Here is a 25,330-nt window from a genome sequence, read left to right on the forward strand (position 1 = left end):
TAGTCCAGCTGATTAAAACGGATGCGGAAGCGATGAGTGATTGGTTAGTGGCTAGCTGCCGAGGAGATTACAGAGAAAGGCGCGAAAAGAAGAGCGGCGAAAGCTTCTGTGGGTGAGCTGAGGTAGAGCTGAGCGTAGGGCTGCTGATGGGCGCTGGAAAGAAGAAATCAGGCAGGGAGGCCATTCGAAGCGTGGTCGCTGTTGCGTAAAGTATGTTTGGGGGGTGAGTTTGTGGCAGGCGGAGAAGGAAGCCCCCTGCCCAAGTGAGGCACAGATTGGGGGTTTGATCGAGGGTGTTCCTCTCCTCTGGGAAAACCCGTGATATTTGGGGGGGGGGGGGTTGCCCGCCTCCTCCTCCTCCTCCTCCTCCTCCAATTAAGCAAGTAGTTCTCTTTCCCCCCTGCAATACGAGAATACGAACCTTTATGGTTGCAAGCCTCTTTGTGGGCTGGAAAAATGGCAGCGTAAGGCTTCACTACACTGCTGGGCACTCTCCCATCCCTGAACCTGCCCTCCCCAACTTCCACCCCAATATCTCCAGGAATTTCTCAACCTGGGGTTGGCAACCATAAAAACGCATTTTGCCTTTGCGTGTTATGAGGGAGAGCTAGGGTCACCAATTCCAGCTGGAGAAATTCTTGGAGATTGTCTTGTGGTTCCTGTGTTGGGTGGAATTCAGGGACAGATTTTACTTAGAATCGATGGTGTACCATAGAGTTTCCTCTCTGAACCCGCCGTTTTCTCTAGGGGAATTGATCTTTGTAATCTGAAGATCAGTGGCAATTCCAGGAGAACTCCAGGCGCCATATGGAAGTTGGCAATTTAAGTGGGAGTGGTGTAAAGGAGAGCTGGCCCAGACAGAGCCTTTGGCAGGGTCTGAGTGCTGTGGATGGTGCTGTCTTTAGAAGGCTGGCTTTCTTTCATGTTGGGAGAGGTGCTGGGTACTTCGGATGGGTGCCGTTGGAAGAAACTTACATCCAGGGTGGTAGTGAGAAGTGGAGTTTCTAAAATAGGACAGATGAGTCTAGACGTCGGCTGAGTAGTTCTTCTCAGTGAGAAAGTTGGGCTAAAAATGAAGATGATAATAATAGAAACATTCAGGTTTGTCTTCTTCTACTTTGCTTCCCAATCTAGTGGGTCCTGATTGACTTAACAGCAAAACAAATAGCCTGTTGAGCTAGGAAATAGTAAAGTAGCTGCCACTCACTGTTTAATCCTGCATAATTGTGGGACCAGGTTGGAGAAGGCTTCAGAAGTTGAGTTGGCCTAGTTACATCTGCTGGCTTTCTCGGTACGTCAGCGACCTACACACTTTGTAAGCCACTCTGAATGGGCATTCAGTTGTCCTGAAGGGTGGTATATAAATTAAAAGTTATTTTTATTCATGCCCACTGTGGTACTGTCCCCAAAAATGCAGTAGATCATATGCTTCATTTGATATTCGGTACTGGGCAGGATGAGGATTATGTAGACAGAGGAGCCTAAAATAACTACATTGTCATGCCCTTACTGCTACCTGATGAGATTTAGGCTTTGGGAAGACCAATTCAAATGGATCCTGATAGTTTCCTGATTCTTGTAGGAGACTTTCTTACCAGCATGGCTGGCAGTTTTGCTGAATCCCTTGGAATCTTCTGGGATGAGGACAGTGATCTAGGTGATAGACTCCTAAGTCCTCTTTCCTGCCCATAAGGCCAGTCTGGTACCCTGATTCCATTGGGGGCTGGAAGCAATGCAACAGTAAGGAAGTGATCAGCCAGATTGACAGTGCTCAAATGTTCTCAGGTTTGTGGAATTGTTAAATAAATGGTGTTTGTATTTCCAGTAATTCTTCATAAGTGCAGATTTCTGAACTTCAGCAAATTTGTCTGTAAACATATTTGGGAATAAGCTACTTTGGGTCCCAAAGCCCAGATTAATTGACTTGACATTTATTGTTTGGAAAGGATGGAAGAAGCCATGGATTCCTCTGGTCCAGGTGTTACTGAGGTTCATGGGATACTGCTGGCCATGCAGAAGAACTTGGAATGCCCAATATGGTATGGAATGGAGGAATTGGGACTTTAGGTGCTGGTTAAAAATCTATACAAGCTAAAAATACCATCCTGAGGTTGGCAGGCCTTGGACGTGGAAATCTGGGTGTTGGCAGATGTGCATTTGGTTGCGGGCAACAATAAATATGTTTCTAAAAGCTGCTATCACTATTAATTGTTGAGGGAAAAGTACTGAAATGACATTCTGTCCTGTCTTGTTGCCAAAACAGAATTGCCCACCTGCAGATCAACCTATATAGTGTACCAATGAGGAGCCTTTTTCACAAGCTATATAGCTATGTTCCTGAAAAAGAGGGTTTTAAAAAATAAAATGTTCAGGATGATAGTTATAATTATTCTAGCTTCAGAAATGTTACTTTTCTGTTTCTTTCATATAACTTACTTTCTTCATGCATTTGATTTTGTTGTTTATTTATTTTTATTTTACAAAATTTACATCCCGTCTTTCTGTCCTCACTACACTAATGCTGTTTCTAATGATCCTAGTAATTTAGGTCCTGGTTTTGCTCTGTTTAAATGTGTAAAATGCTGCTTGGCTCTTTGTGGCTGCCATCAACCTCTGCATTGCTGCTGGATGTTTGCTATCATGGGAGCAAGCACTTGGGGGCACCAAAGCCAAAGACATTAATCAGGATGAGATTAAAAAGTGCAGTCCAACACTCAGGTCATGTCTGTTGTGCTTTTTCTGCAGCCTGGATGCTTTTGGGTGTAGGCTTTGATGTCCCATGGGGATCATGGAGCAAGTCCCTAGTGAAACCTGGACCTCATTAGTGTATCTTCCCCCAAAGAAAAAAAGTTAATTTTTTGCTCTTTCTATGGCAGTATGACATCAGACCCTGAGTGTTAGAACTAGGCTAAACATAAAAAATATGAATAGAGGTTGCATTTGGGGTAAATAAATTTTAAAAGAAAGATTGTTCTAGTGACAGTGGAATTTTAATGAAATTAATATGAGATGAGGTTTCAGAAGCATTAGGTATAAAAGCACAAGAAGTACATATCTCTGACATTTCATCAACTGTGGTTAGGGAAAGAAGAGATTTACTGTTTTTTACTAAATGGCTTGTTAAGGAAGATACAAAAAGTGTCCTACGAGTCTTATCTTTTTTCCTCCCAACACTACTGTGGGGCAGAGCTTGATTGGTTCCAAGTCAGTCAGTTGAGTGGGAATTTTTTCTACAACCCCAACCCTGCTTCACTACATCATATTTGTCTCTTGATTGGTATTCTGTTTGGTTTTTACTGTTTTAAACTGTTGTTAAACCTCCCTGAGCCCGTCTGACGGGGAGGGCGGTCTAGAAATGTGATTAAATAAATAAATAAATATTCAGACAAGTTTAAGATTTATTCCTACTGCAAAATGTCCTCTGGCTGTCTATTGTTCCATCACCCAATGGTTCCAAACCTTCCTTACCACACCCACCCAGGCCTTTATTTCTCAAATCTATCTTCATTTGTTCCTGTTACCTTTTCAACCCTTTTTTGGTCCCGTTTAGCCTCTTTGCTCCTGGGGTGTCTGTTTCCCCTTTCTGCCAGCAGCTCATGGTTAATTGCTGCCCTCCTTCCTCTCCAGCCAGGACTTGAGGTATCAATGAACTCTCAGGAACTGCATCGAATGTGGCTCAGGGGCCTTGAATAAAATTTCAGAAGTACATCATAGATAGAGAGGAGCTAAAAGAGATTTCAGTGTGAACTTTAAAAAAAAAAACAAAATTAGTACTAGATTAGGAGTTTAGAAGTGCAATTTTGTTTTGAGTCCTGAATGCAGCTGGGTCCCAGGTGCAGTGCTAGAAGAACAAGGCAGAAGTCTTCCTTCCATATTGGCAGGAATCTGCTGTTCTTGACTGACACATTTTTGCATGGTATGTTATGAATCATTGGCGGTGTTTCCAAGATCTCTCTTAAAAAGGCAGCCATTTTGGTAGACCTCTAGTTGATGACTGCCCCCTCCATAGCATTGTGCTGCACTTACAAGTTGCTGTGCAAGCTGAGAATGTAATATTCAGAATGAATACCTATGCTCCTTTATTAATTTCTTCTAGCCTAGAGGTGATGAAAGAACCGGTCTCAACACAATGCGCTCATGTCTTCTGCAGGTAAGCCCTCTCTCACTGTTCTTGAGCATTGCATGCGTTACCAGCAGTGAGCATTAAAATGGCCCCTGAATGTAAACCCCTGTATGTATAAGGCCCACATATCAGCCATTCTTACCAGCTTAAGTTCTTGCACAAAGAGGTGGGAACAAACTCTGTTTGAGACCTTGGGCATTCACAACCAGTGTATACAGTGCTGGGTGACACACTGGTGCAACTTGTTGTAATGCACCTTTCTCATCCATAAAGAGGCAGATACAGGGAATAGCTCATGTTATTGTTTTTGAGGGAAAGACTCTCAAGAAACAAAGATAAGAAGTGACCCTTTTCTGGGGGTCATATTATCGCTGGGCTGGTAAGGAGGGAGGGTTGTTATGAAGGTACTTTTCTTTCTTGAGATCTGCAGAAGAAGAGACCATGCCTTGTGATTAGGCAGTTTTCATACACGATGCAGCTGCTTTGCTTCAAATTTGGTGGAGGATGGCAGTACTAATTGAGCTTGATAGAGATTTATGTGCTCAGATGAGAGAGGATGTCAGCTGTGCGTTTAGTCGGGCAAACAGCTCATCTTTCCAGCAATTTCAGAGCAAATCTTACTGTTTCTTAGGTTTTGCATATTGAAGCTTCTTGAGCAAAAGAAAGGTATCCGCAGAACAAAGTGTCCGCTCTGCAATGCCAACATAACTCGAAGGTGAAATCATTATTTTAGTTTTTTAATTATTTAAAATATCCCCCTTCTCAATAATAATTGTCTGTTCAACAAATTTAGGTATACGTACATTAAAACAGCACAATTGAAAATGTATAAAAACAAGCAACATAAAAAGTAGGCAAATAACGAAGGGAGCAAATCTATTAAAAATGGCATCAGACATAGGGGGTGGAGAGAATCATGCTAGCAGAGGAGCCTTCTAAATCAACCAACAGAGTTAAAAAGAGGGACATATCTGATGGAAACTTCACAGAGGTGATAAAAATACCCAGAATGATCATAAAGCCTCAGAAATACTATAGCAAAGGGAATAGGCTGTGGCTTAGAGTACAAGGAGGCTTATAATGAGCCAAAAAGGAAGAGGCTAATGAATTGGCCATATCATGGTTGTGACCTCTTGGTACCCGTTTGGGAAATGAGTATCCCATGAAGTATTGCCGTCAGAACAGTTTCCATGCTGCATGCTGTTTTGGCACTGCAAACTGCCTTAAAATAACTGGGTAGGAAATTGCAAGTATAACATCGACTACCTTTTGGATTATTCTAAAACCAGTAATTCTTTAATTGGCCCAATAAAAGGCTGCAGCAGATTAAGAATTGCTTCTTGAAAAACCATTTTTATTATTGTCTTTATTGCATTCGCCCAGCTCTGCCTCTTTGGGAACTATTAAGGGAAATTGTCCATTTCATCCTCTGAACAGCAGATGTGTTGCCAACTGATTTGTTGTTTGTTCATTCCAGAACTTTACGGGAAGATGTCCGATTCAAGCTAGTAATCAAAGGGATATGGGAAGCCATTGGTGCTTTAGAATGTGATACAGGATTCAATTGTAAGCATCGTGTCTCACTGTGAACTCTGCCCTTTCCTTTACTCACATCAAGGCTTGCTTGGAACAGGTGAAGGCATTCTGGCTGAGTTGAACTTCCATTCTTAATCCTGTTTTCAGGATGCAGAGTTCCACAATTGTTCCCACCTTCCTAGCTCAGTCCATGGGGTTGATTATGAGATTTGGGCCTTACCAGTCTCCTTCCCTCTTGCATCTTGTCCCAAAATCTAAGGTAACTGAAACAGATGTTTGAAGTGCAACTTCAAGGTGTTGGATTCAAAGATCACAAGTGTATAGACAGGCCTGAGTGTTGAATAGCTCCAGGAACCTGTTCTTCCTGAGGCTCAACAGACACTGTCTAGGCAGTTTCCAGAAATAATGTATGACTTTCCTGTCACAGTAAGCATTGGTCAGCTTGAGAGGAGTACAATAGATTTCAGTATTTTGGAAATCAGAGTCTTGGTATTTGTGTTGTTATGTAAGATAGTTATAAAGAGAGCTTGCAATCAGCAGGTATGGACAGATGTTCTTTGCTGCTACTGGAAATGCCCCTTCCACCTATTCCAAGCCTGCAGCCTGGCATTCTGTTGCACGATTTGTTTTATGGTGGAATGTTAGCCTTTTCTTGCCTAGTGTTTTGACCGATATAAAGCTCTTATCTTTTCGTACTTTTCCAATAACCAGAGTGCCACATTTAAATTTTCTGGGCGGCAAGAAAGTAACTTAACAATTTGGGAGATAGATCTCTTCCCTCACCCATATCTAGATGGAGATTTGCAAATTAATCAAGTTGGCTTGGATTATGTGTATGCCGAATTTTACCATTTGAGGCTGTATGTTTTCAGATAGATTCTGTAGTTGGAATGTTTTGGCTTACAGAACTGCCAAATTTCACTCCCCTGGACCATGCGGTCGGGCAAGTTTCTAGCAAATTTCAATACTTTGGGATATTGATCCAGAGGAGTTAGCCGTGTTAGTCTGTAGTAGCAAAATCAAAAAGAGTCCAGTAGCACCTTTAAGACCAACCAATTTTATTATAGCATAAGCTTTCGAGAATCAAGTTCTCTTCGTCAGATGCATGATACAAACTGGGCAAATACAGAAGAGGAGGAGGGAGAGGGGAGAGAAGAGGACATATATCAGAAGGGGACAAGATGCAATTAGCGGGGAGGCAACCAAAACATTCCTTTGCTAGTAAATGTAAACATCTCCTTTTGGTAAACTGACTCCACACCAAAAGGAGATGTTTACATTTACTAGCAAAGGAATGTTTTGGTTGCCTCCCCGCTAATTGCATCTTGTCCCCTTCTGATATATGTCCTCTTCTCTCCCCTCTCCCTCCTCCTCTTCTGTATTTGCCCAGTTTGTATCATGCATCTGACGAAGAGAACTTGATTCTCGAAAGCTTATGCTATAATAAAATTGGTTAGTCTTAAAGGTGCTACTGGACTCTTTTTGATTTTGGGATATTGAATATCAGCTAAAGTTTTCAGATTTTGCAGTTTTTTTAATTTGAGGTTTTAGCATTCACAGCCATTTCTGAAATTTATATATGATAACTAAAGTACTGAAAGCTTGGAAACAAAATACAGACGACAGGATCCCACAGTTGTCATTGCAACTCAAGTTGTTGTTAATCCAGAGCCATTTGCTGCACAGAGCTGCATTCAGTTTTGAATGAGCAGCATTTGTTGAGAACTGTTTCCAAGGATCATTAGTCGCCTGCCAATTCAGCTTAAGTCTTACTCTTAGGCAGCCATCATGGGAACTAAACATTTGATACACTGTAGTTTGTACCAAAACAGCTTAGATACATCTACATACTGCTTTGTTGCAGCTCCCTCCCCGGTGCTGCGCCTCCAGTAGCTTCCTCTGTCTCCATCTTAAAGGCACACAGTTAAAAGGAAAAAATGCACATTTATGAGTTGAAATTTACTTCTTTGGTATCCTTTGGTGCCTTTATGACAACATTCCATGTGTCCATCAATAACTGGCAAGCTGTCTGGATCCTGATCGATTTGTGGATGTGCATTCACACATAGACTCATGGGAATTGTAGAGTGCTTCCCACAAGCACAAGAATCCTTGCTTTAACAACTCTTAAAGAGATGCATCTCAGAGCCATGCAGTGTTCTGCCTGCACTGAAAACTAAAAAGAAAGCCCAACTGCCCTAATCAGCGGTAAATCTGTGGCCATGTATGCAATGTCAGTCATTTGAAAGATGCAGCTGTCTGTGCAGGTGTAATGAGGGGGTGAGCTGCAAGTGCTTCTGTGCTCAACAAGTAAGTCCGTTTAATGACCTGAGCATGACCCTGAGGGTTAAGTGCTGCCTTCTGACTGACTGCGTAGACGTGAAACCGGCTGTGTGCTGAAACACACGGCGCAACTTGGCCATGGCCCCTGTAGCACAACCAGCTATTTCAGAGGGAAACGGCTTAGGGTACTGTGTTAAGGCAAATATCACACAACAGTAGGGGAGCTGGAGTCATTTCTGTACACAAGCAGTTCAGTCACAATCAGTTTGACTCAATGGACTTCTCAGCCTCCGTGGTCCTGTCTGTCAGGTTCTGACAGGTGACCCCCAGATACTTCACTGCATCAGGCCAGGCTGTATGAGTTAAAGCCCTTTATTAAAGGATCACAAGTTCATGACTCCAACAGGTCATTGACGGGAAAGCTGGTACGAAGCACAGCATCTACAGTTATACCTGCCTTTTCCCCAGCCTGGACCGTTAGCTCTGGCGCAAAGCTTCTAATCGTGAATTTGTTAGTCTGTCCCGTGGGAAGAGTTCCCCAAGGCCAGTACAGACCCAGTGGCTGGGGCGCTGCCTAACCAACAACCTGCGTCCCCAGATGGTCCGTGAGGCTAAGAGGTGATGCAGCCGCGGCTGCCACCAGCATTCCTGTCAAAATGTCAGGTTCTGACAGGTAACCCCCAGATACTTCACTGCATCGGACCAGGCTTTATGAGTTAAAGCTCTTTATTAAAAGATCACAAGTTTATGACTCCAACAGGTCATTGACAGGAATGCTGGTATGAAGCACAGCATCTATGGTTATACCCTCCTCTTCCCCCTTGTCTACCCCCTTTTCCCCAGTCTGGACCGTTAGCTCTGGCGCAAAGCTTCTAAGCGGGAATTTGTTAGTTTCTCCCGTGGAAAGAGTTCCTCAAGGCCACCCCTCCTCGGACATAGCAGGAAGGCATGTGTAAGCAACAGTAAGACACAGATAGGGTGGTAGAAGCTAGCAGGAGGTTCACATTAACTCCCCCTTCCCCCACACCCACAGGGCTCAGTTAGATAGCTGAGATGTATGGCAGACATCTCATAATCATGTCTGACAGTGTCAACGATCGCATTAGATGCTAGTCTTTTTGCTTGTCCGAAGTTGAGCTTCTTTGATAACATCTGCTTGGCTTCAGGCTCTTAGAAACGTTTCCTGCTTTACACCACTGTAATACACAATTTTTTAGTGGTGTCCCCAATTCATCATGCTGTAAGTAGAGGAGATGGTCTGTGTTTCACTGTACTGTTTTTAGTTTTAGGTGACCAGTGTCTTCGTAAAACAGCTATGGAAACTGCTTCCGCTGCAGTACTGCAGGAAAAGCAGATCATCATTGAAAGTAAAGGCTACAGGGACAGACAGAATGGAGCAAAGAACGGAGAAAAGAGAAACCGAGCCTTGGTAACAGCTTCTCCCTCCGGCCCCTTCTTTCTATGATGCTGTCTGGCTTTTTTATTAACAGCATCGCTTTGACTTTTAAATTTTTAAATCTGTGCTTGAGTTGGATTCCTTCTACAAATGCATAATCTTTCCTTTTGGAATAACTTTTTTCTTTCTAAGAAGTGTCCGAACGAAAGATGTTATTGCTTTGGAATATCAAGGCTATAACACATTTTAATTGTAATTGAAATTACTGCTGTGAGGGATACTTTCCCCCTACAAATGTGCAGCAGGGAGGCTTAAATGAATAGCTGTTTAAAAGGGATGCTGCAGAATAAAGCAGTGGCCTATTAAAGAACAATGGCCTTGACATTGCAGTAACCTTCAAGAAAATAGGGAAATAAAAACTTCTTTTTCCTGGTCACTGTGATCCCTTTTCCTTTCGTGTTCTCCTTTGTAGCTGCTGACTTACCTCAAAGTAAAATTTTCTTTCTGAATAGTGTTGGATCCTGCTAGCCTTGGGCCAGTAGCAATGATTGGTCAACTTGAGCATTGGGAAGTACAGAGCAAAGGGCAAGGGATGTGGACAATAAGGAAAGCAGAATTAAGCCAGCTTGATAGTTCCTGCTTGAGGACTCTGCTGTGGGTCACACTGAAACATCCAGCAGAGGGGAACTTGTACAGGCTGATAATCTGTACAAGGGAAAAACAGTACAGCTGTGAAAGGTGTACAGGGTTGTTTCAGTTCCTAAGGAAGCATTGCTCAGTAGTGCTCATTCTGTTTTTGGTGCTTTGGGTGCTCAGCTTGTAACAGAAAGGTAGGAAAATGTTTGATGCCACCCACTATAGCTATAGAAATGTCCACAAATTAGTCCACATCATTCAGAATGAAAAGCAATGCTCCCCATGTTAGGATACCTCTTATAGGTCAAGGTATTTTTACAGAGCCGTAAGATTCTCTTTCCGTACCACCCATTAGGCTTTTGGAAGCATCTGGGCTGCTGGTTCAAAGTTCCTGAAGTGGGACCAACTTTTGAATTTACTTTTGGGGACCCATTTGCAAAGTAGTTTCTTGCTGCTTTCCCTTTTCACCAGGGCCATTTTCACATGCGCGCTCAACCTCATGGCATGAAGTGTCTTCCTAGTGTGATTTCCCAGCATGATCCCCTTTAATGGTGCGATGACGTCAGAAAATGTGCCATTGAACGGGATTGTGCCAGGAAATTGCACTAGGAAGACGCTTCATGCCGTGAGTTTTGAGTGATTTTCCAGAGGGTAATGGCGTATGAAAATGGCCCAGCATAATATCCAAGAATCAGTTAACAATAAATGAGTTTCATTTATTAAATGGATAGGATCACCGCCCAGCGTTTCACAAACCACCCAGAGGCCAACTCCAGTTGGCCACTGAGGCTCCCAAAGCCACTTCTTCCCACCTCACTCTGTTCTTCTTCCTCCCTTGTGGCTCTCACAGACCATCTTTGAGACCTCTGACCCACAATTTGAGAAGCACTAAGGCAACTTCTGTGGCAGACTTCTCACATGGTCTGGGCTTGATAATTCCCCACAGGTCTGCAATGGATCATTTTTTTTAGGGACTGTGGAAATGATCTTTCCTATGGGCCCAAAGAGACCTCCACCAAAAATACAAATGAGAAGTCCCATGTGAGGTCTTTTCACAAACCTGTAGTTGTCAGTGTCGTTTGTGTTAGGGTAGAGTTTCAGCAACAACCAAGATGAATGAAAATTGCACATAGCTGTGTAGGTCCGCAGAAAACAATTCCTAATGCAGAACAAATGAAATATGGTTGCATAGGAGCAATTAAAATGTGTCAGCATTTTGAGCAAGAGTTTAGAGTACCACAGAACTCTTCATCAAGCTGGATCCTCAGTACAAGGAAAGGTTGCTGGAGAGACAGAGCTGCATTTTAGGGCATGGTAGTTCTGTCCAAAATCTGCCAGTTATAGTGGTCTTGCCTTGGCACATGGGAGATGTTGCTGCAATTAGATTAAATGATACACATGCAAGTCCCTCAGAATTATCAGTCTGTGAAAGGGGTGCTACATCTGGAGGAAGGTGCCCTTCTGACTACATAATATCACCTAAAATTAATCACCAATTTCCTTAATATATGGCCTACCATTTTTTTTCTGCTCTCTGCCTTACATGGGAACTGTGTGTTCTGTGTTTGATTAACTGCTAGCATTTATATTTTCAAGGGAAGAATGACCTTTTCTTTAACTTCTCTGTCTTTAATAGCTTATGGTGCAACTTGTACCCAACATTAATCAAATTAAGCTTGCAGTACCTTCAAGTACTTCATTTTGAAAGGGTTACGGGCTGCAGAGCCTGAAACACCCTATGCTTAAATTCCCCCCACCCCTTCATACAGCCTGATGTGTTCTGAAGAACTTGAGGGCAAGCTTTTTACTGATTCACATTCTAATTGGTCATAATAAAAGATCGCACTACTGCTGGCAAGATTCCTTGTTAAAGAACTACCTTTATACATGGACGATCATTAGGAGAAGGGACTGCTTCTGGATACACTATTTTTCTCTCTCCTGTGCTTTCCTTAGCAGGGCAAAAGCTCCAATTTGTCACTTCCCAATAGAACTGTCACAAGGTGCTCCCTGAGAAAGAAAAGCAACGCCAATAAAACTGTCTGCTTTGAAATTGGTAAGTATCTGGGTTGGTGAATTCTGCAACTCCATAAAGCACAATAGTCATACCATAGAGTTTTTTCTTCCTTCTTTTCCTGAAGGGCAAATTTGGACAGCAACTAAGGATATGCACTTAAATTGGTATTATTTGGATGTTGGGAACAGGTTCCATACAGTATTCCAGAGTATTTGAAATACAATTTTGGAATTGTGGAGTTTCTTAATTCTGAAAATTTTCAGGTTGATTATTCCCTATGGAAGGGGCTCTTTCTGGGGAACTGGAGTGGCTGTTCTTTAACCTTTTAACCTAATGACGCTATGGAGTCTAGTCCTGTCTGTCCACTAAAGAAACCCCAATTTTCTGAATTAGGTGCCCTCAGCCATCCTACTTGATTCCATTGTTTCCTGTGCAAGAAAAAAATCTGTGCTTTCACGAAGGCAAAGAAGCCAATAGCCAGATGTACAAGAGCCAACCACTCGCCAAAAGCCTCCAAATGCAATTAGAACCAATAAGCCCAACAGAAATGTCAAACCAAAGAATCCCAGCAGAACCATGGGGCAATGTGGCAAGCTCAACACAACCAACGTCAAAACAGAGAATCCAAATTGGAACATCCCCCCCCCCAGCCTAAACCCTTTAAAATTAAAATATAAAGCAGTTACAAATTCTACAGGCCAAGAAAACTCTACAAAAGATCACAAGTCTTTAACCTCCTCTCTTTCATAAAAGTTCAAAAAAACCCAAAGAAAGTTATTTTCAAAAAGATCAGGAAGAAAACAAAGCCTCCACCCCACTACAGCCTGCTCAAGAAAAAACAAAAACACAGAAACTTGAAATACCTTGAAACACAGGGGAAGCCAATTCCAGCACTGAACAAGAAGGTCTTTCCAGGGAGGCAGCAGAATCCAGGGCACAGACATCACAGCAGCAGACCACTGTAAAAAAATCTTCCCCTGCAATGGAGTCAAGCTGCATCCAGGCTTGTTTTTTATTCTCTGTCAAAGTTGGGGGCTATGAAAGAATTGTGGTTGGGCAGAGAGTTCTAGTGCTCCCCCTAATGTGTGATTGCATTTGCCTGAGAGAGCTGCCTCCTTTTCTCCCCTCCCTCCAGTTGCCCAGGAAACTAGTAAAATGGAAGAAGACAGGCTCAGATATTTCTGTTTATTTCTGGAAACATTCAGGATCTGGTCTCTACAGAAAACATCTTACATGGGGACGCTCAAGTGTAGGGAGAGGCAATGTTAGCTGGGAGGCGTAGTTTAAAAAGACAGAGCCAGCAGAGATTGCTCCTCAGAGGGTTAGTTAATTTCTTCTTTGCCTCCTGGAAGGGTCCCTCAATTTCACCCCTTTACAGGAGGGTAGTGTAAAAAAACAGAGATGGCTCCTCAGAGGGTTTGTTAATGTCATCTTTGCCTCCCCGAAGGCCCTGTCAATTTCACCTCCCCTTCAGGGAGGCAACTAGGTATAGTTTTCTTACAGAAAATGAAGACATCTATATTTTTAAATTCCATAACGATGCCAAATAGTACAATTTTATATTCAACCTAGGTTATAAATCATTCATTTTATGTTGTTAAAACAGCAAAAAAAGTTTAGATTTGAGAGGAAAATAAGTGTTGGATATAGTTTAATTTTTCACAATTTCTGTTTTTTTCTGAGGGGAAGTTTTCCAATAGCTTCAAAATTTCAGGAATGTTTACATGTTTAGTCCTGGCCAGCATCATAAGAGCAGTTGAAAGAGGGCAGTTAACAAGGACCATCCATCGCCACATAAGAAGCTGGGGATGGGGCTGCAACATCTGAGAGCTCCCTGCCCAGGGTGCTGCTAAACCTGGTGCCTGCCCTGACTTAAACCGTTACCTTAACAGTTCCAACTTTTTGCAGGCCATGCAGTGGATGTCTCTGAGCAGAGATTTGTATCTAGCTCCTTCCCATATTGAAATCCAGCATTCTAGCCCCTTCATGTCACTGCCCTGTGCCTGTGATCTGCCCGAAATTCCTTTGCCTTGGTCTTCTCTGCCTAGGTGTCCAGAACCTGTTCCTCTTTGTCTCTTCTGAGCTCTGGTCCTAGTGACTTCCTCACTTCCCAGTAAGCCTCCCAACAATGGTCAGTTTTGATCGAAATGTGTTATAGAATAGGCGAGTCCTTGAAAACAAAGCTTGTTTAAGGTAACTGATGGACCGGTAGCTACCCGTGCAGATAGTGACTTCTGAATCTCCTTTTCTAAAGGAGTCTGATTGTAAGTGTTGTTTGCTTCAGGGTCAGACTCATCTGAAGATCCTTTTCAGAAGACTGGCACAATCAGGTGGTGAGTAAAGCTATTGATCCCTGTTGACAGCAATACTTCTTTTCTCTCACGCTGGGGTCCCTGAAGAAGGCCTGGTACGTGGTGCTCTGAAAAAGGTCCTGTAGAACTTAGTATTGCCAGTGGCCCTTTGGATCCCTGAACTGCAGCTGTGTGGTGCAGGTAAGCAGCCTCATGCCTAGTGAGGGATTGAGCTTCCCCTTAGTAGCCTGCCCCAAGCGTTTCAGCATTCACTCTACTGTTCCTTAGGGCTTGGGCCTGCTGGGTGATGATGCATAATGTGTGCAGTGCCTCTTCACCTCCCCGGAGGTTTTTAAGGTAATAGAGAATAGGGGGAGATATTAAAAGTGGGTGGGTTTGTGTGGCAGCATGGTATTGCTCAGGATGTTGGTTCAACTCAACGGACACTAGTAGGGACCCCTTCCTTAGTCTGAACTATAGCACGGTCCTTGAATCTGTAAAGTGAATGTGAATGAATGAATGTGATGCTTTTAATTTGCATTCATATCTTAGTGGTTCAGGGCAGGTGACATGTTAATGACAAATGGGAGACCCACATGGTCTTGTGGGGGCATCTCATTTCCCCCCCTGTATCCCTTCCCTCACTATTTCTTGGGCCAGTATGTGACTGGCCCAAGGTCACCCAGCAAGCTTTCATGACAGAGTGGGGATTTGAACCCAGGTCTCTCAGATCCTAGTCTGACATTCTAACCACTACACCACACTGGCATAGTTTTATAAACCTCTATCATGTCCCCCGCTTAGTTGTTTCTTTTCTAAATTGAAAGTCCCACACTCGTCAGCCTCCCCTCATAGGAAAGGTGTTCCAACCCATTGATCATCTTGGATGCCTCTTTCGGTACTTTTTCCAGTTCTGTGATGTCCTTTTTGAGATACAGTAACCCGAACTGCAGGTTCAACCATTCAACCATTTCTTTAATCCGTAAGAGGCCCCATCCTCTTATCCCTTTGCACAGGCCAAGCTGATTTTCCCTCTGCAGGCTTTGTTCCTTTATCTCTTTAGTAATCCTACCTTTAATAACAGTTTCTGCTGTTTTGCCAGGAATAGGCTAACTGGGTTGTAATTCTCTGGATGCCCCCTGGACCCTCTTTAAAAAATCTGTTGGTTAAGAGCAGAGACCGCTGCTTTTCCTGGAGAACTCTTCCTTCAGCATCTGTTTTGCTATGCTGAGCAAGTGGAACTTTGCTTGGTGGCCTTGAATAGATTATTTCTTTGCCTGATATGTATCACAGGGTTATTCTCATATTTATAAGCTGAAAGCAAGTGCATGCAACCCATCCCTCCCCCCCCGCCCCCCCGCAGTGCTTAGGGGAGGGAAGTTGCATGGTAGGCCTACAAACAAGGGTGAGGGGAGGAACCTGATGGGAGGATGGGAGATATGGAGAGGGCACAGAACTGAAGGAAATAAGAGGAGATGAGAAATCTCTGCCTAGGATTAAGCAACAGGCAGACTTGAATGCAGAGGACAAGCAGGAAAGCCTCAGCGGCACTGTGAAATTAAATTTTACATATTGTTTTGGCTGTACAAATAAGGTCCCCAGTAGCATTTCTTTAAGGCAAGGACAGTGGGGCCACATACTGCCACTCTTTCCGGCTTTCCTTTTGTTAGGGGTTAAATTCTAACTGCAATATTCATGTAATGTGGGAGCGGAGAACACATCATGCTTTTCTGCAGTAGCTTGTTCTGCTGAAGCAGAGTCAGAAGATGCCTCTTTAGCTCTGCCATGAGCGATCAGATCCTTTGTTCCTGAAACATTTTAGAGGGTTATTGTTGTTACCGTTGCTTTCTTTTCACCAGAAAAATGTTATGGTTTGATACAAAGCACCAGTCTATGCAGGGCATCTGTACTGTTCTTGGCTGCTGTGAATCACTTGTACTTTCTTTACTTTAGTAGCTTAGATCTTCTGTTTATGCTACAGGCTGCCCAAGCAAGGAAGCAATTGCTTGTTCTTTTAGTTGATTTCTGCAGGTTCTGCCATGTCATGGGAGGTGGATCTGCTGGCTCACTTCCCAGCTGCTGAAGGCTACTTTGGTAGGGTTTAAAAGAGACAGGCCAAGTGTGTATTGACACTTGTTCCAGGCGATTAGAACTTGATTGCCTAACCTTATGTAAATCCCTAGGTTCGGCGGTATCTGCTGGCAATAGCTACGCCTCCATTGGATACTTAGGAGGTGCCACCTGCTTCTTCCCTCCTGTGGTCAACACCCCTTTTAAATTTTTGCTTGTCCTGAAATGGCAGGGACAGGTGGGAGGGAGATGCAGTATGGGGGCCAAATAAGAGTGCATTATTTCTCCTTCCCCCTCATCTCCCCGAACTGATGGGGCTGGAGGTAGGCAGGCATCCCAAGTCAATTGGCAGAACTAGCTGCCAGCCAGGATGCTGGACAGTTGTCTCCCCATCATCCCCTCCCAGCAGATGAAAAATGGAAATGCTACACTAATGTTCCTACACCTTGTAGGTTCTCACAAGCCTTCGGAATAGGATGTAGGAGTCTGGTTTGACACCTGCAAAGCTATAGTGCCTCGAGACTGGTTTGAGAGGATGTCAAAAAGCTTATTTCTTTTCTTGCCCCTTTCTTCTTCAGCATGGGTCTGAGAAGCAGCTCTCGGTCTAAAGATAGTGAAAGGCATGCTGAGAAGCGAAGCCGAAGCCCGTGTCACATGGAGCTCCAGGAGCCAAGTGCGGAAGATGTGGTGCTGTTGGGCACCCCAGGTAGGCAGATGCTTTTGTTCGCAGGCAGAACACTTTAAACAAGAGCCTGATGGCCCTGGCATTAATCTGGCTCCATTCATCACTCTGGCCATGTTTAAGAAAGAGAGAATCTAAATTTACTTTTCTATCATTCTGCCATAGAAGCTATTTAGAGATTAGAGTTCTGAAGCACTTTGTACACCTGGGAAAGTGTCTTAATTTATGTCCAATTAAGAATTCTTGTTTTGTTAGAACACCTGTTGTTACGGTAGAGAGATGGCTAAGGGTTCAAAATAAATCAAGGAATTTATTCATTTATACCCCACTTTAACCCCAGTGGGGATCCTAAATGGCTCCCTTCATTCCCTGATCCTACATTTTATGTTCACAACAGTCCTGTGAGGCTTCCATGGCACAGTGAAGATTCAAGATCCTAGACCAACACTCTAACCACTACACCGCTTTTTTTTGCTGCTGTTAAGTCACAGCTGACTTAGGGCAACCCAAGACAAGAGATGTTCTGAGCAGCTTGCCATTGATGCCTTAGAGTAGTGACTCTGGCCTTTCCTTGATGATCTCCCATCCAAATCCTAAGCAGAGCCAATCCTTCTTAGCTTCCAAGCTCAGATGAGATTGGTCTGCTTGGAAAATCCAGGTCAGGGCATTACACCCCTACATACCATTTATTTGCTGAGAATTATATGTTATTTTTGAAAAGGGAAAAGAGTAGAGGGCAGTGGAGCAAGGGGATACTGGTTACTGTGAACATAACCGCATCCCTGTTGGATTAGATCAGCCCAGCATCCTGTTTCACGCTGTGACCAACCACCTGTCCTGGAGAGTGAACAAAGAGAGCAGAGGGGCCAAGGGCTTCCCTCCTAGTACTCGGTTTCACAGATTGGGCTGCCTCTGCATGTGAAAGTTCTCTTTAGTCACCATTGATGGGCTGTGAAGCCAACAGCATGGACATGCTTAGTTAAGAAGAACCATTGTAGAACTTCCTGCGCTTGGGCCTGCTCGCAGGGAGTCCCAGTGTTGATACCTGATTGTAGCTCATCTATCAAAGGAACAGCTTCTCTTCTGGACAGTTGAAAGTAGGCTTAGGGCATGGCAGTTGTGCATGGAAACACTGGAACAGGACTGGCTGCTGAACTATGGCAGGTTGGGCTGGGCCACTTATCTCTGGCAGTCTCATTGCTAAACTCTTTTATTTTCAGGTACATGTGGTTTGTCAGAGGCAAGAGCGGGAAGCACAGAAGGCCTTCAAACGAGCACAGGAAATGTGGATGATGTTGAGGAGAATGCGGCTTTGGAGAAGAGGCAGAATTTGTCTTTTCCAGTTCCCTGCATGCGGAGACGTAGCAGGCGGCTGGTCTCCAGTTCCACTCAGGAGGGTGGCTGTTCCTCTCTACTTGGCATGGAGCAATACCAGTTGGCCGGTGAAGCCACAAATTCTGCCGCAAATAAGCAAGCAGGTATTAAGGCAGAAACAGTTAGCATCGTGCAGCCTGCTGGAAGTACGCAAATCTGCAACCTCGTGTGTGAAGATCAACAAGAGCTGACACAGCCCCAGGCTTCCCCCAACAGTCCTTTGAGTCAGGTCTCTGGGAAGAAACTGAAGCAGAGCATCCAGAAAGTCAATGAGTGGTTTTCAAAAACCAAGATCCTCTCTCCCACCACTTTGCAGGATTCTCACACTGAGGAAGGGGATCCAGATCTGAGCCCATGCTTGTCAGATGCGGACTCTCATGTCTCCCAAAAGACTGAACTGAGGGAAGACCAGTGGGAGGTCACAGCAGAGTGTGATGTTGGCAGGGCTCTGCCCAAACCTGTTGCTTCCAAAATGGTAGTAGATAAAATATTTGGGAGAACATACAAGAGGGCACGCAAGTGCAACCCCATTTACAATCCGAGGGATATAATTCATATCCCAGCAGAAGAACTCTGCAGTGCTATGAACACTAAATCCTGTGACACCACCATAAGGAAAATCTCAGCCCTGCCAAAGGCCACATTGGAGCAGTCATCTGAGGACATTATGAAAAAGCAAACTGTGCCAGAGGACAGCGAGGGGCCCGTTGATGATGTAAATGCTGTTTTGGAAGAAGATGGCCACGATCTTACTGTGGTGGGTGAAACTCCTGGGGCTGAGCTAAGGGCAGCAGAACTCCCTGTTAGGGAAAGGGCATCCAGTTGTGCATCAGATGCCTCTCCTATTAGCTGCCACTCGTGCAGCTTGCAAAATCTGAAGACGGCAAGGGACTCTTTGAGCAATATAAGCCGGCGACCAGTCAGGCAAGTCTGTGCACTGCAGTTAGCAATGTGTGGAAGCTCTGGGTCACCTGACAAGACCCAGGCACAGGCACACAGCAACCCAAGCAGTGAGCGGCCGAGGGAAGCCCGCACAGAAGAGATGCACATCAGGCGCAGCAAAAGGCTTATGTCGCGGGTAGGAGGAGAGCAGAGGAGGAGTGAGCCAGCAGAGAAACGAAGGAAGCAGTTGGAGGAGGGAGAAAAGAAGCAAAAGGAGTCCCAGGCAGAAAACGCATCCCCTTCACTAGCAGCGGATGGCCCCAGTGTGTTGCAGGGTAGGCAGGCAGGCCTGGCAGGTGATGCAAGTAAGGCGTGTGCCTTTTCTGATGAGAAGGGTTCTCCGAGTGTTGAACACCCTACAGAGAGCTACAATCCTCGTCCCATTGTCCCTGACTCTGGCTCCCAAGCCAGTTGCTCGCTGCTGCAGTATCATCTTGCAGAGTTCGAACAAACTGATCTTAGGGGCAAAGAGTGCACAGTAGCACCTCAAGCCGAACAGAGTGCCTTGTGTGCCCAGGCCCCAGAGGGGAATGAATTTTGCTTGGGGGATGTGAAGGAAAGCTGCACGACTCCCAGAGCAATAGAGAATTGCGAGTTAAATCCAGGAACTGAGGACAGTGAACTGGATACAGGTTTCATGTGGAAGATACTCCACCGCTGCAAGCGCCAGTCATTCTTGTTGTATCCAGCTCCAGTAAAGAAATCTGTTGCAGGAACCCAGATGGATCTCAGCGTTGACCAGGTGGAAGGCAGCGAGGCCGTCCGTGTGAAGAAATCAAATCCAGGCATAGACAGAGTGAGTGAGGAGACAGGAGAAGCAGTCACTGGCAGGGTGGCCAACGGCCACCCTGGCCTGAGTCTGATATCTCATCCGTCCCCTTCTTCTGAGCATAAGAGTGGGTCTGGCCATCTCCAAGTTGCTTCACAAGCTCTCTTCCCAGATAGCTCATGCATGCCAGTAGCTGCTAATGAGGCCAAGAGTGGAAATCCACTGTGGAGACAAAAGCCCAGAAATGACAAGAAAGAGTCCTTAGAAATGGAGAAAACAACAAATACAAACAGCTGTAGCTGCAGAAGCTCAGGTCCCTGGAGAAGTGGCAACTTCCTAGGCACAAGTTTACATCCCACTGATGAGACCAGATCCAAGGCAGCCCATTGTTTAGAAATGAGACCAAATAGTATCGATAACAAAGCTTTGACCTGCATCTCCTGTCCAGAACTGTCACTTCCTGTTGCTTGTCAGCGCTGCCCTTCTGAATCCAGCAGTGGCAGCGTAGAAAAGAAAAGCAGAGTTGGGGAACAAAGACGACTAAAGGGCACTGGGGAACAAACTGTCCAGATGCTCAGCACAGGTGTTTCCGGAGGGCATTTGGACCAATCTCCCAAGGACGAGACTCCTGACTTCCCGTTGTTATCAGATACACCCGAGGGCTTGCTGGGCCCTGCCACCAAAAGCAAAGGGTGCTCGCTTAATGGGGAAAGGGACCAACAGGAAACCTTGGCCATGTTTGCTGAAACTGACCAGGTCTCTCCCCATGAGAGGGATCTAGAATGCAGCAGCAGCAGTTCAGGATCAAGGCCTGAAGGCCTGGTTCAGGCACGCCGAAGACGGGTGCAGAAGCTGTCTTCCTCCTCAGAAGAAAATTCCAGTGAAGATGAGGAGTTGCCGTGCTTTCAAGCGCTGGTATTTGGTCGGTCGGCAAGCACACCATCGCAGGCAGTGAAAGAGGAGGAGGAGGCATCAGCAGACATTCTAGCCCAGAAGAGCAGCAGGCAAAGCGGCCCCAGATCCCGGAGTGAGGGTGGCTCTCCAAGCCAGGAGTCGGAGTGTTCTGTGAACTTGTTTTCCTCTCAGTCATGTGACTCTGTGGAATCCACCGGAAAGTCTTGTGATGCAAGACCCTTAACACCAGTTCCCACTTCCCAAGGAAAGGTGGTGACTTCCAGAACAGTCGCTGAACCCCTGGGCGAAATCTCCAGAGATGCTGGGCAACTGAGAGACGGACATCAAGACGGCATAAATGCAGCACCCAATTTAGGTACAATGTTGTGAGTTTTTTTTTAAAAAAAATAAATCTTCCGTTTGCTTCCATCACTGATTTCAGTTACAAAATTCCTTCAGTTCTAGTAGAGGAGGATAAGAAACAAGGGGGGCAACTTTTAGTTCATCTCTGTTTTTCTGTGCAGTCCCACATTCAGACTGCGCGTGAACGGTCTTGCCATAGAGAAAGTTTTTCATAGCTTCTTTAAAACTTCAATAGGGGCTGCTTTTCCCTGAGCGTGAGAGAGCCCATTTTCCTACCTGTGTGTTCTGGGGGAGAAGCGACTTCTTCCTCTAGTTCTCTTTTAGCTGCTGCAAGGAGAAGAACATAGCTCCATAGCTCCGTTATTTCTGCGATTATCTAATGTTTCTTCTGGAGAAAATCTCTTCAGCATTGTTTTCAATTGTTCCTTAAGTCTTTCTTCTTCTGAATTGTAAAATGTCTCAAAAGACCTTATTTTAAATATGTTCCAACTGTGGGGTGATGATTCACGCAGACAAGCATGATTCACACAGACGAGCATACTGTATATTATGCCTCAGTGAGGGTGTCCCTGCCTGTCAGTTCTGCCCATGATTTACCCTAAAGTAAAGAAATGAGAGGGCTCTCCGACTTAAAGCTTCACTTTGGGGAAAAAGTGCTTTCAAATTATCTGCCATGAAGGAGCATTCTTCAAAGGCTGGATCCATGGCTTCATCAAAGACATTAAGGTCAGATCCAACAGACTCAGATCCTGTTTCCCAAGACCAGATCTGAAGTCCACTTTGGAACCACCCCCTAAGAAGGCCAAGAAATCTAAGCACCTGACCAAGTTGCGTTCCAAGCATACTACATCTTGGAGTTAGTCTCCCATTATGGAGACCAAAGGTGAGGCTATTTTACTGATTCCTCCCAGATCTCCATCCCCTCTTTTGAATTCTGGAAGATCTTTGTCAGATGGAGAGGTTGAGCCTGACATTTCACCCATTAAGCCACCGGTACCAAGATGAGAGTCAACTCCTCAGGATGGATCCGAGGCTGCCTCGACTCAGCGGCTGCCCACTCTGTGTCAGATCCAAGAGCTCTGCCGTGTATGCCTTTGTGGTATGATGTCCACCAGCACTACTCTTGCTATCATCTGCCCCCATGCTATTGTCAGTGGCCAGAGGGCCCTGGCAAACATAGATCCTCTTTGGATCTGATGCCTTTCAACTTGACTGGGTGTCAGTGAATGACCCCACCACACCACTCCCAACTGGACTACTAGTCTTACGTCAAATCTGAGGAAGAAGATCATGCACCATAAGTCGGATCCAACACACAATGATGCTGCTGGTGGAACCAGATCCAGTTCTCCGTGTGAAGATTTTTGAATGTTTGTGGAGCAAATGATTGCAGTGGCCCAAGCTCTTTAACTGGACATGTCTTCAACAGATCCAAAGACTAAAGACAAAAATACCCAAATGTCTTTGTTCTGATTCCCCTCCTGTTTGTTGCCTTTCCTATTTTGATCAAATGCTGACATCTGGGAGAAGCCTTCTGCTTTGCCTGCAACTCTGAGTAAGATTGAGCTGCTCTATAAAATCAAGTAGAATACCTGGGCACCTCAGATAACCCATCCACCACCTAGGTTACAGAAGAGGTAAAGGCCAAACACCGACCTAGATTGCATTCAGCACCTAGTGATGAGGCCATAAAATTGGACTCTCTGGGCCGAAGACAGTATTCTGTCTCCGTGTAGAATATTAGAATAGTGAATTACTAGACAGTAATATTAAATAATATTGAAAGCCCTGTGGCGCAGAGTGGTAAGCTGCAGTACTGCAGCCCAAGCTCTGCTCACGACCTGAGTTCGATCCTGGCGGAAGCCGGGTTCAGGTAGCCGGCTCAAGGTTGACTCAGCCTTCCATCCTTCCGAGGTTGGTAAAATGAGTACCCAGTTTCCTGGGGGTAAAGTGTAGATGACTGGGGAAGGCAATGGCAAACCACCCTGTAAAAAGTCTGCCAAGAAAACGTCGTGATGCAACATCCCCCATGGGTCAGTAATGACTCAGTGCTTGCACCCTTTAAAAAATATTAATAACAACAACAACATTCGATTTATATACCTCTCTTCAGGATGACAACACCCACTCAGAGCAGTTTACAAAGTATGTTGTTATTATCCCCACAACAATCACCCTGTGAGGTGGGTGGGGCCAAGAGAGCTCCGAGAGAGCTGTGACTGACCCAAGGTCATCCAGCTGGCTTCAAGTGGAGGAGCAGGGAATCAAACCCAGCTCTCCAGATTAGAGTCCCGTGATCTTAACCACTACTCCAAACTGGCTCTCGTAGGGTCTTATCACTCTCTGTGGAAAAGCTATCCTCCTATACAGACTCACTCCAAGATGATAAAAAGGCGATGGTTAACTTGCTGCAGTCAGAGGCCATCAGACTCTTAAAGTAGCAGATAAATGCAGGGAGACACATCATGGATACTTCTACATGAGACATGGCTGGTGCTGTGCTTATACAAGGACATTCGTGGCTTTGTTTGACAGCACTGCCTCTGGAAACCAGGGCAAAGGTTGAAAAAATTCCTTTCAAAGGCAGTTCTCTCTGTTCTAAAACTGATTAGATGTTCGATGTATTGTCGAAGGCTTTCATGGCCGGAGAACGATGGTTGTTGTGGGTTTTCCGGGCTGTATTGCCGTGGTCTTGGCATTGTAGTTCCTGACCCACCCGAAAAATACAACAGATGCTACGATCAGCAAAAGACAGTAGAGACCCCCTCACCTCTGCAGGAGTATACCGTATACCCTGCAGCTGTGGACAAGTTTACATCGGGACCACAAAGCGTAGCATCCAGACAAGAATAAAAGAACATGAAAGACACTGCAGACTTGGACAACCTGAAAAATCAGCAGTGGCTGAACGTAGCCTAACTCAAACAGGGCACAGTATCTTATTCCAGGACACCAAAATACTGGACAACACTTCCAACTACTTTGTCAGACTGCACAGGGAAGCCATTGAAATTCACAAGCATAAGCAAAACTTCAACAGGAAAGAAAAAACCTTAAGAATGAACAGAGCATGGTTTCCAGTTCTGAAAAACACCAGGCTAACAAAACACTCTATACTCGACAATAGCCCTGCAGAGAAGATTAGCACATCAAGCACCAATCCATATGCAAAAGAACCTCCTCAGGATACAGTGAAGCCTCCCGCCATTAGCATTCCACACACTGGGAAACTCTTACAGGATGACTCAGCTCAACCCCACCCCTCCTGAGTAGATACAAATGACCTGCCAACATCTTTTCCATACTGTGACACTGAGAGATCTCTGTCTTTTGGTGCTACACCTCTGAAGATGCTAGCCACAGCTGCTGGCGAAACGTCAGGAACTACAATGCCAAGACCACGGCAATACAGCCTGGAAAACCCACAACAACCATCATGATTAGATGTTACCACATAAAAAGAGTAGGCAGGTGGCAAGGTCATTGAGAGTTACTGCATCTGATGTACACATTTACAAGCCACACTATTTTCCCTACCATCAATATCAATCGCAATAGTGCAACAGTTACTACCAGTCTCAGACCCAGTCTTCTCATCAGTGTTCATATAGTGCTCTACCACCTTTATAAGCTAGGAGAAGGATTCCCCTGTGGTCCACTTCATTTAATCCACTACGACAACACAAGGAGCAGCAAGGCCCATCAAAACAGTTTTGACTAGAGCATGTACTCTCCACAGAGGTAATCTGTTACAAGAAGAGACTGTCATCGTGTGCTTCTAAATGGGAGGCAATATCATCTGACGTTTGGATCTTAATCATAGTTAAGTATGGTGGAGTTCAAAAAGCAGCCTTACTGTCAACTGGCCCGTACAGCTGTTGATAACACACTGCCTATATTGGTAGATGAAATATGTTCGCTCCTAGAAAAGGGGATGACTTAAAAATGTTTGTA

General features: G+C 44.8%; 1 protein-coding gene across 1 annotated transcript in view; it reads left to right on the forward strand.

The window, feature by feature from the left end:
• The first annotated feature begins 86 nt into the window (after positions 1-86).
• The window catches only part of BRCA1 (BRCA1 DNA repair associated), a 72,012-nt gene continuing 46,768 nt past the window's right edge, over positions 87-25,330 (forward strand). The window contains exons 1-10 of the mRNA XM_054993690.1: positions 87-112; positions 1,947-2,039; positions 4,097-4,150; positions 4,755-4,838; positions 5,601-5,689; positions 9,280-9,371; positions 11,931-12,030; positions 14,276-14,324; positions 16,931-17,058; positions 18,255-21,389. Of these exons, the coding sequence (XP_054849665.1) occupies positions 1,948-2,039; positions 4,097-4,150; positions 4,755-4,838; positions 5,601-5,689; positions 9,280-9,371; positions 11,931-12,030; positions 14,276-14,324; positions 16,931-17,058; positions 18,255-21,389 (3,823 nt within the window). The 5' untranslated portion in view covers positions 87-112; position 1,947. The remainder of the gene's footprint in view (positions 113-1,946; positions 2,040-4,096; positions 4,151-4,754; positions 4,839-5,600; positions 5,690-9,279; positions 9,372-11,930; positions 12,031-14,275; positions 14,325-16,930; positions 17,059-18,254; positions 21,390-25,330) is intronic.

Source organism: Eublepharis macularius, chromosome 12 (assembly GCF_028583425.1).
Source record: "Eublepharis macularius isolate TG4126 chromosome 12, MPM_Emac_v1.0, whole genome shotgun sequence".
Classification (NCBI taxonomy): domain Eukaryota; kingdom Metazoa; phylum Chordata; class Lepidosauria; order Squamata; family Eublepharidae; genus Eublepharis; species Eublepharis macularius.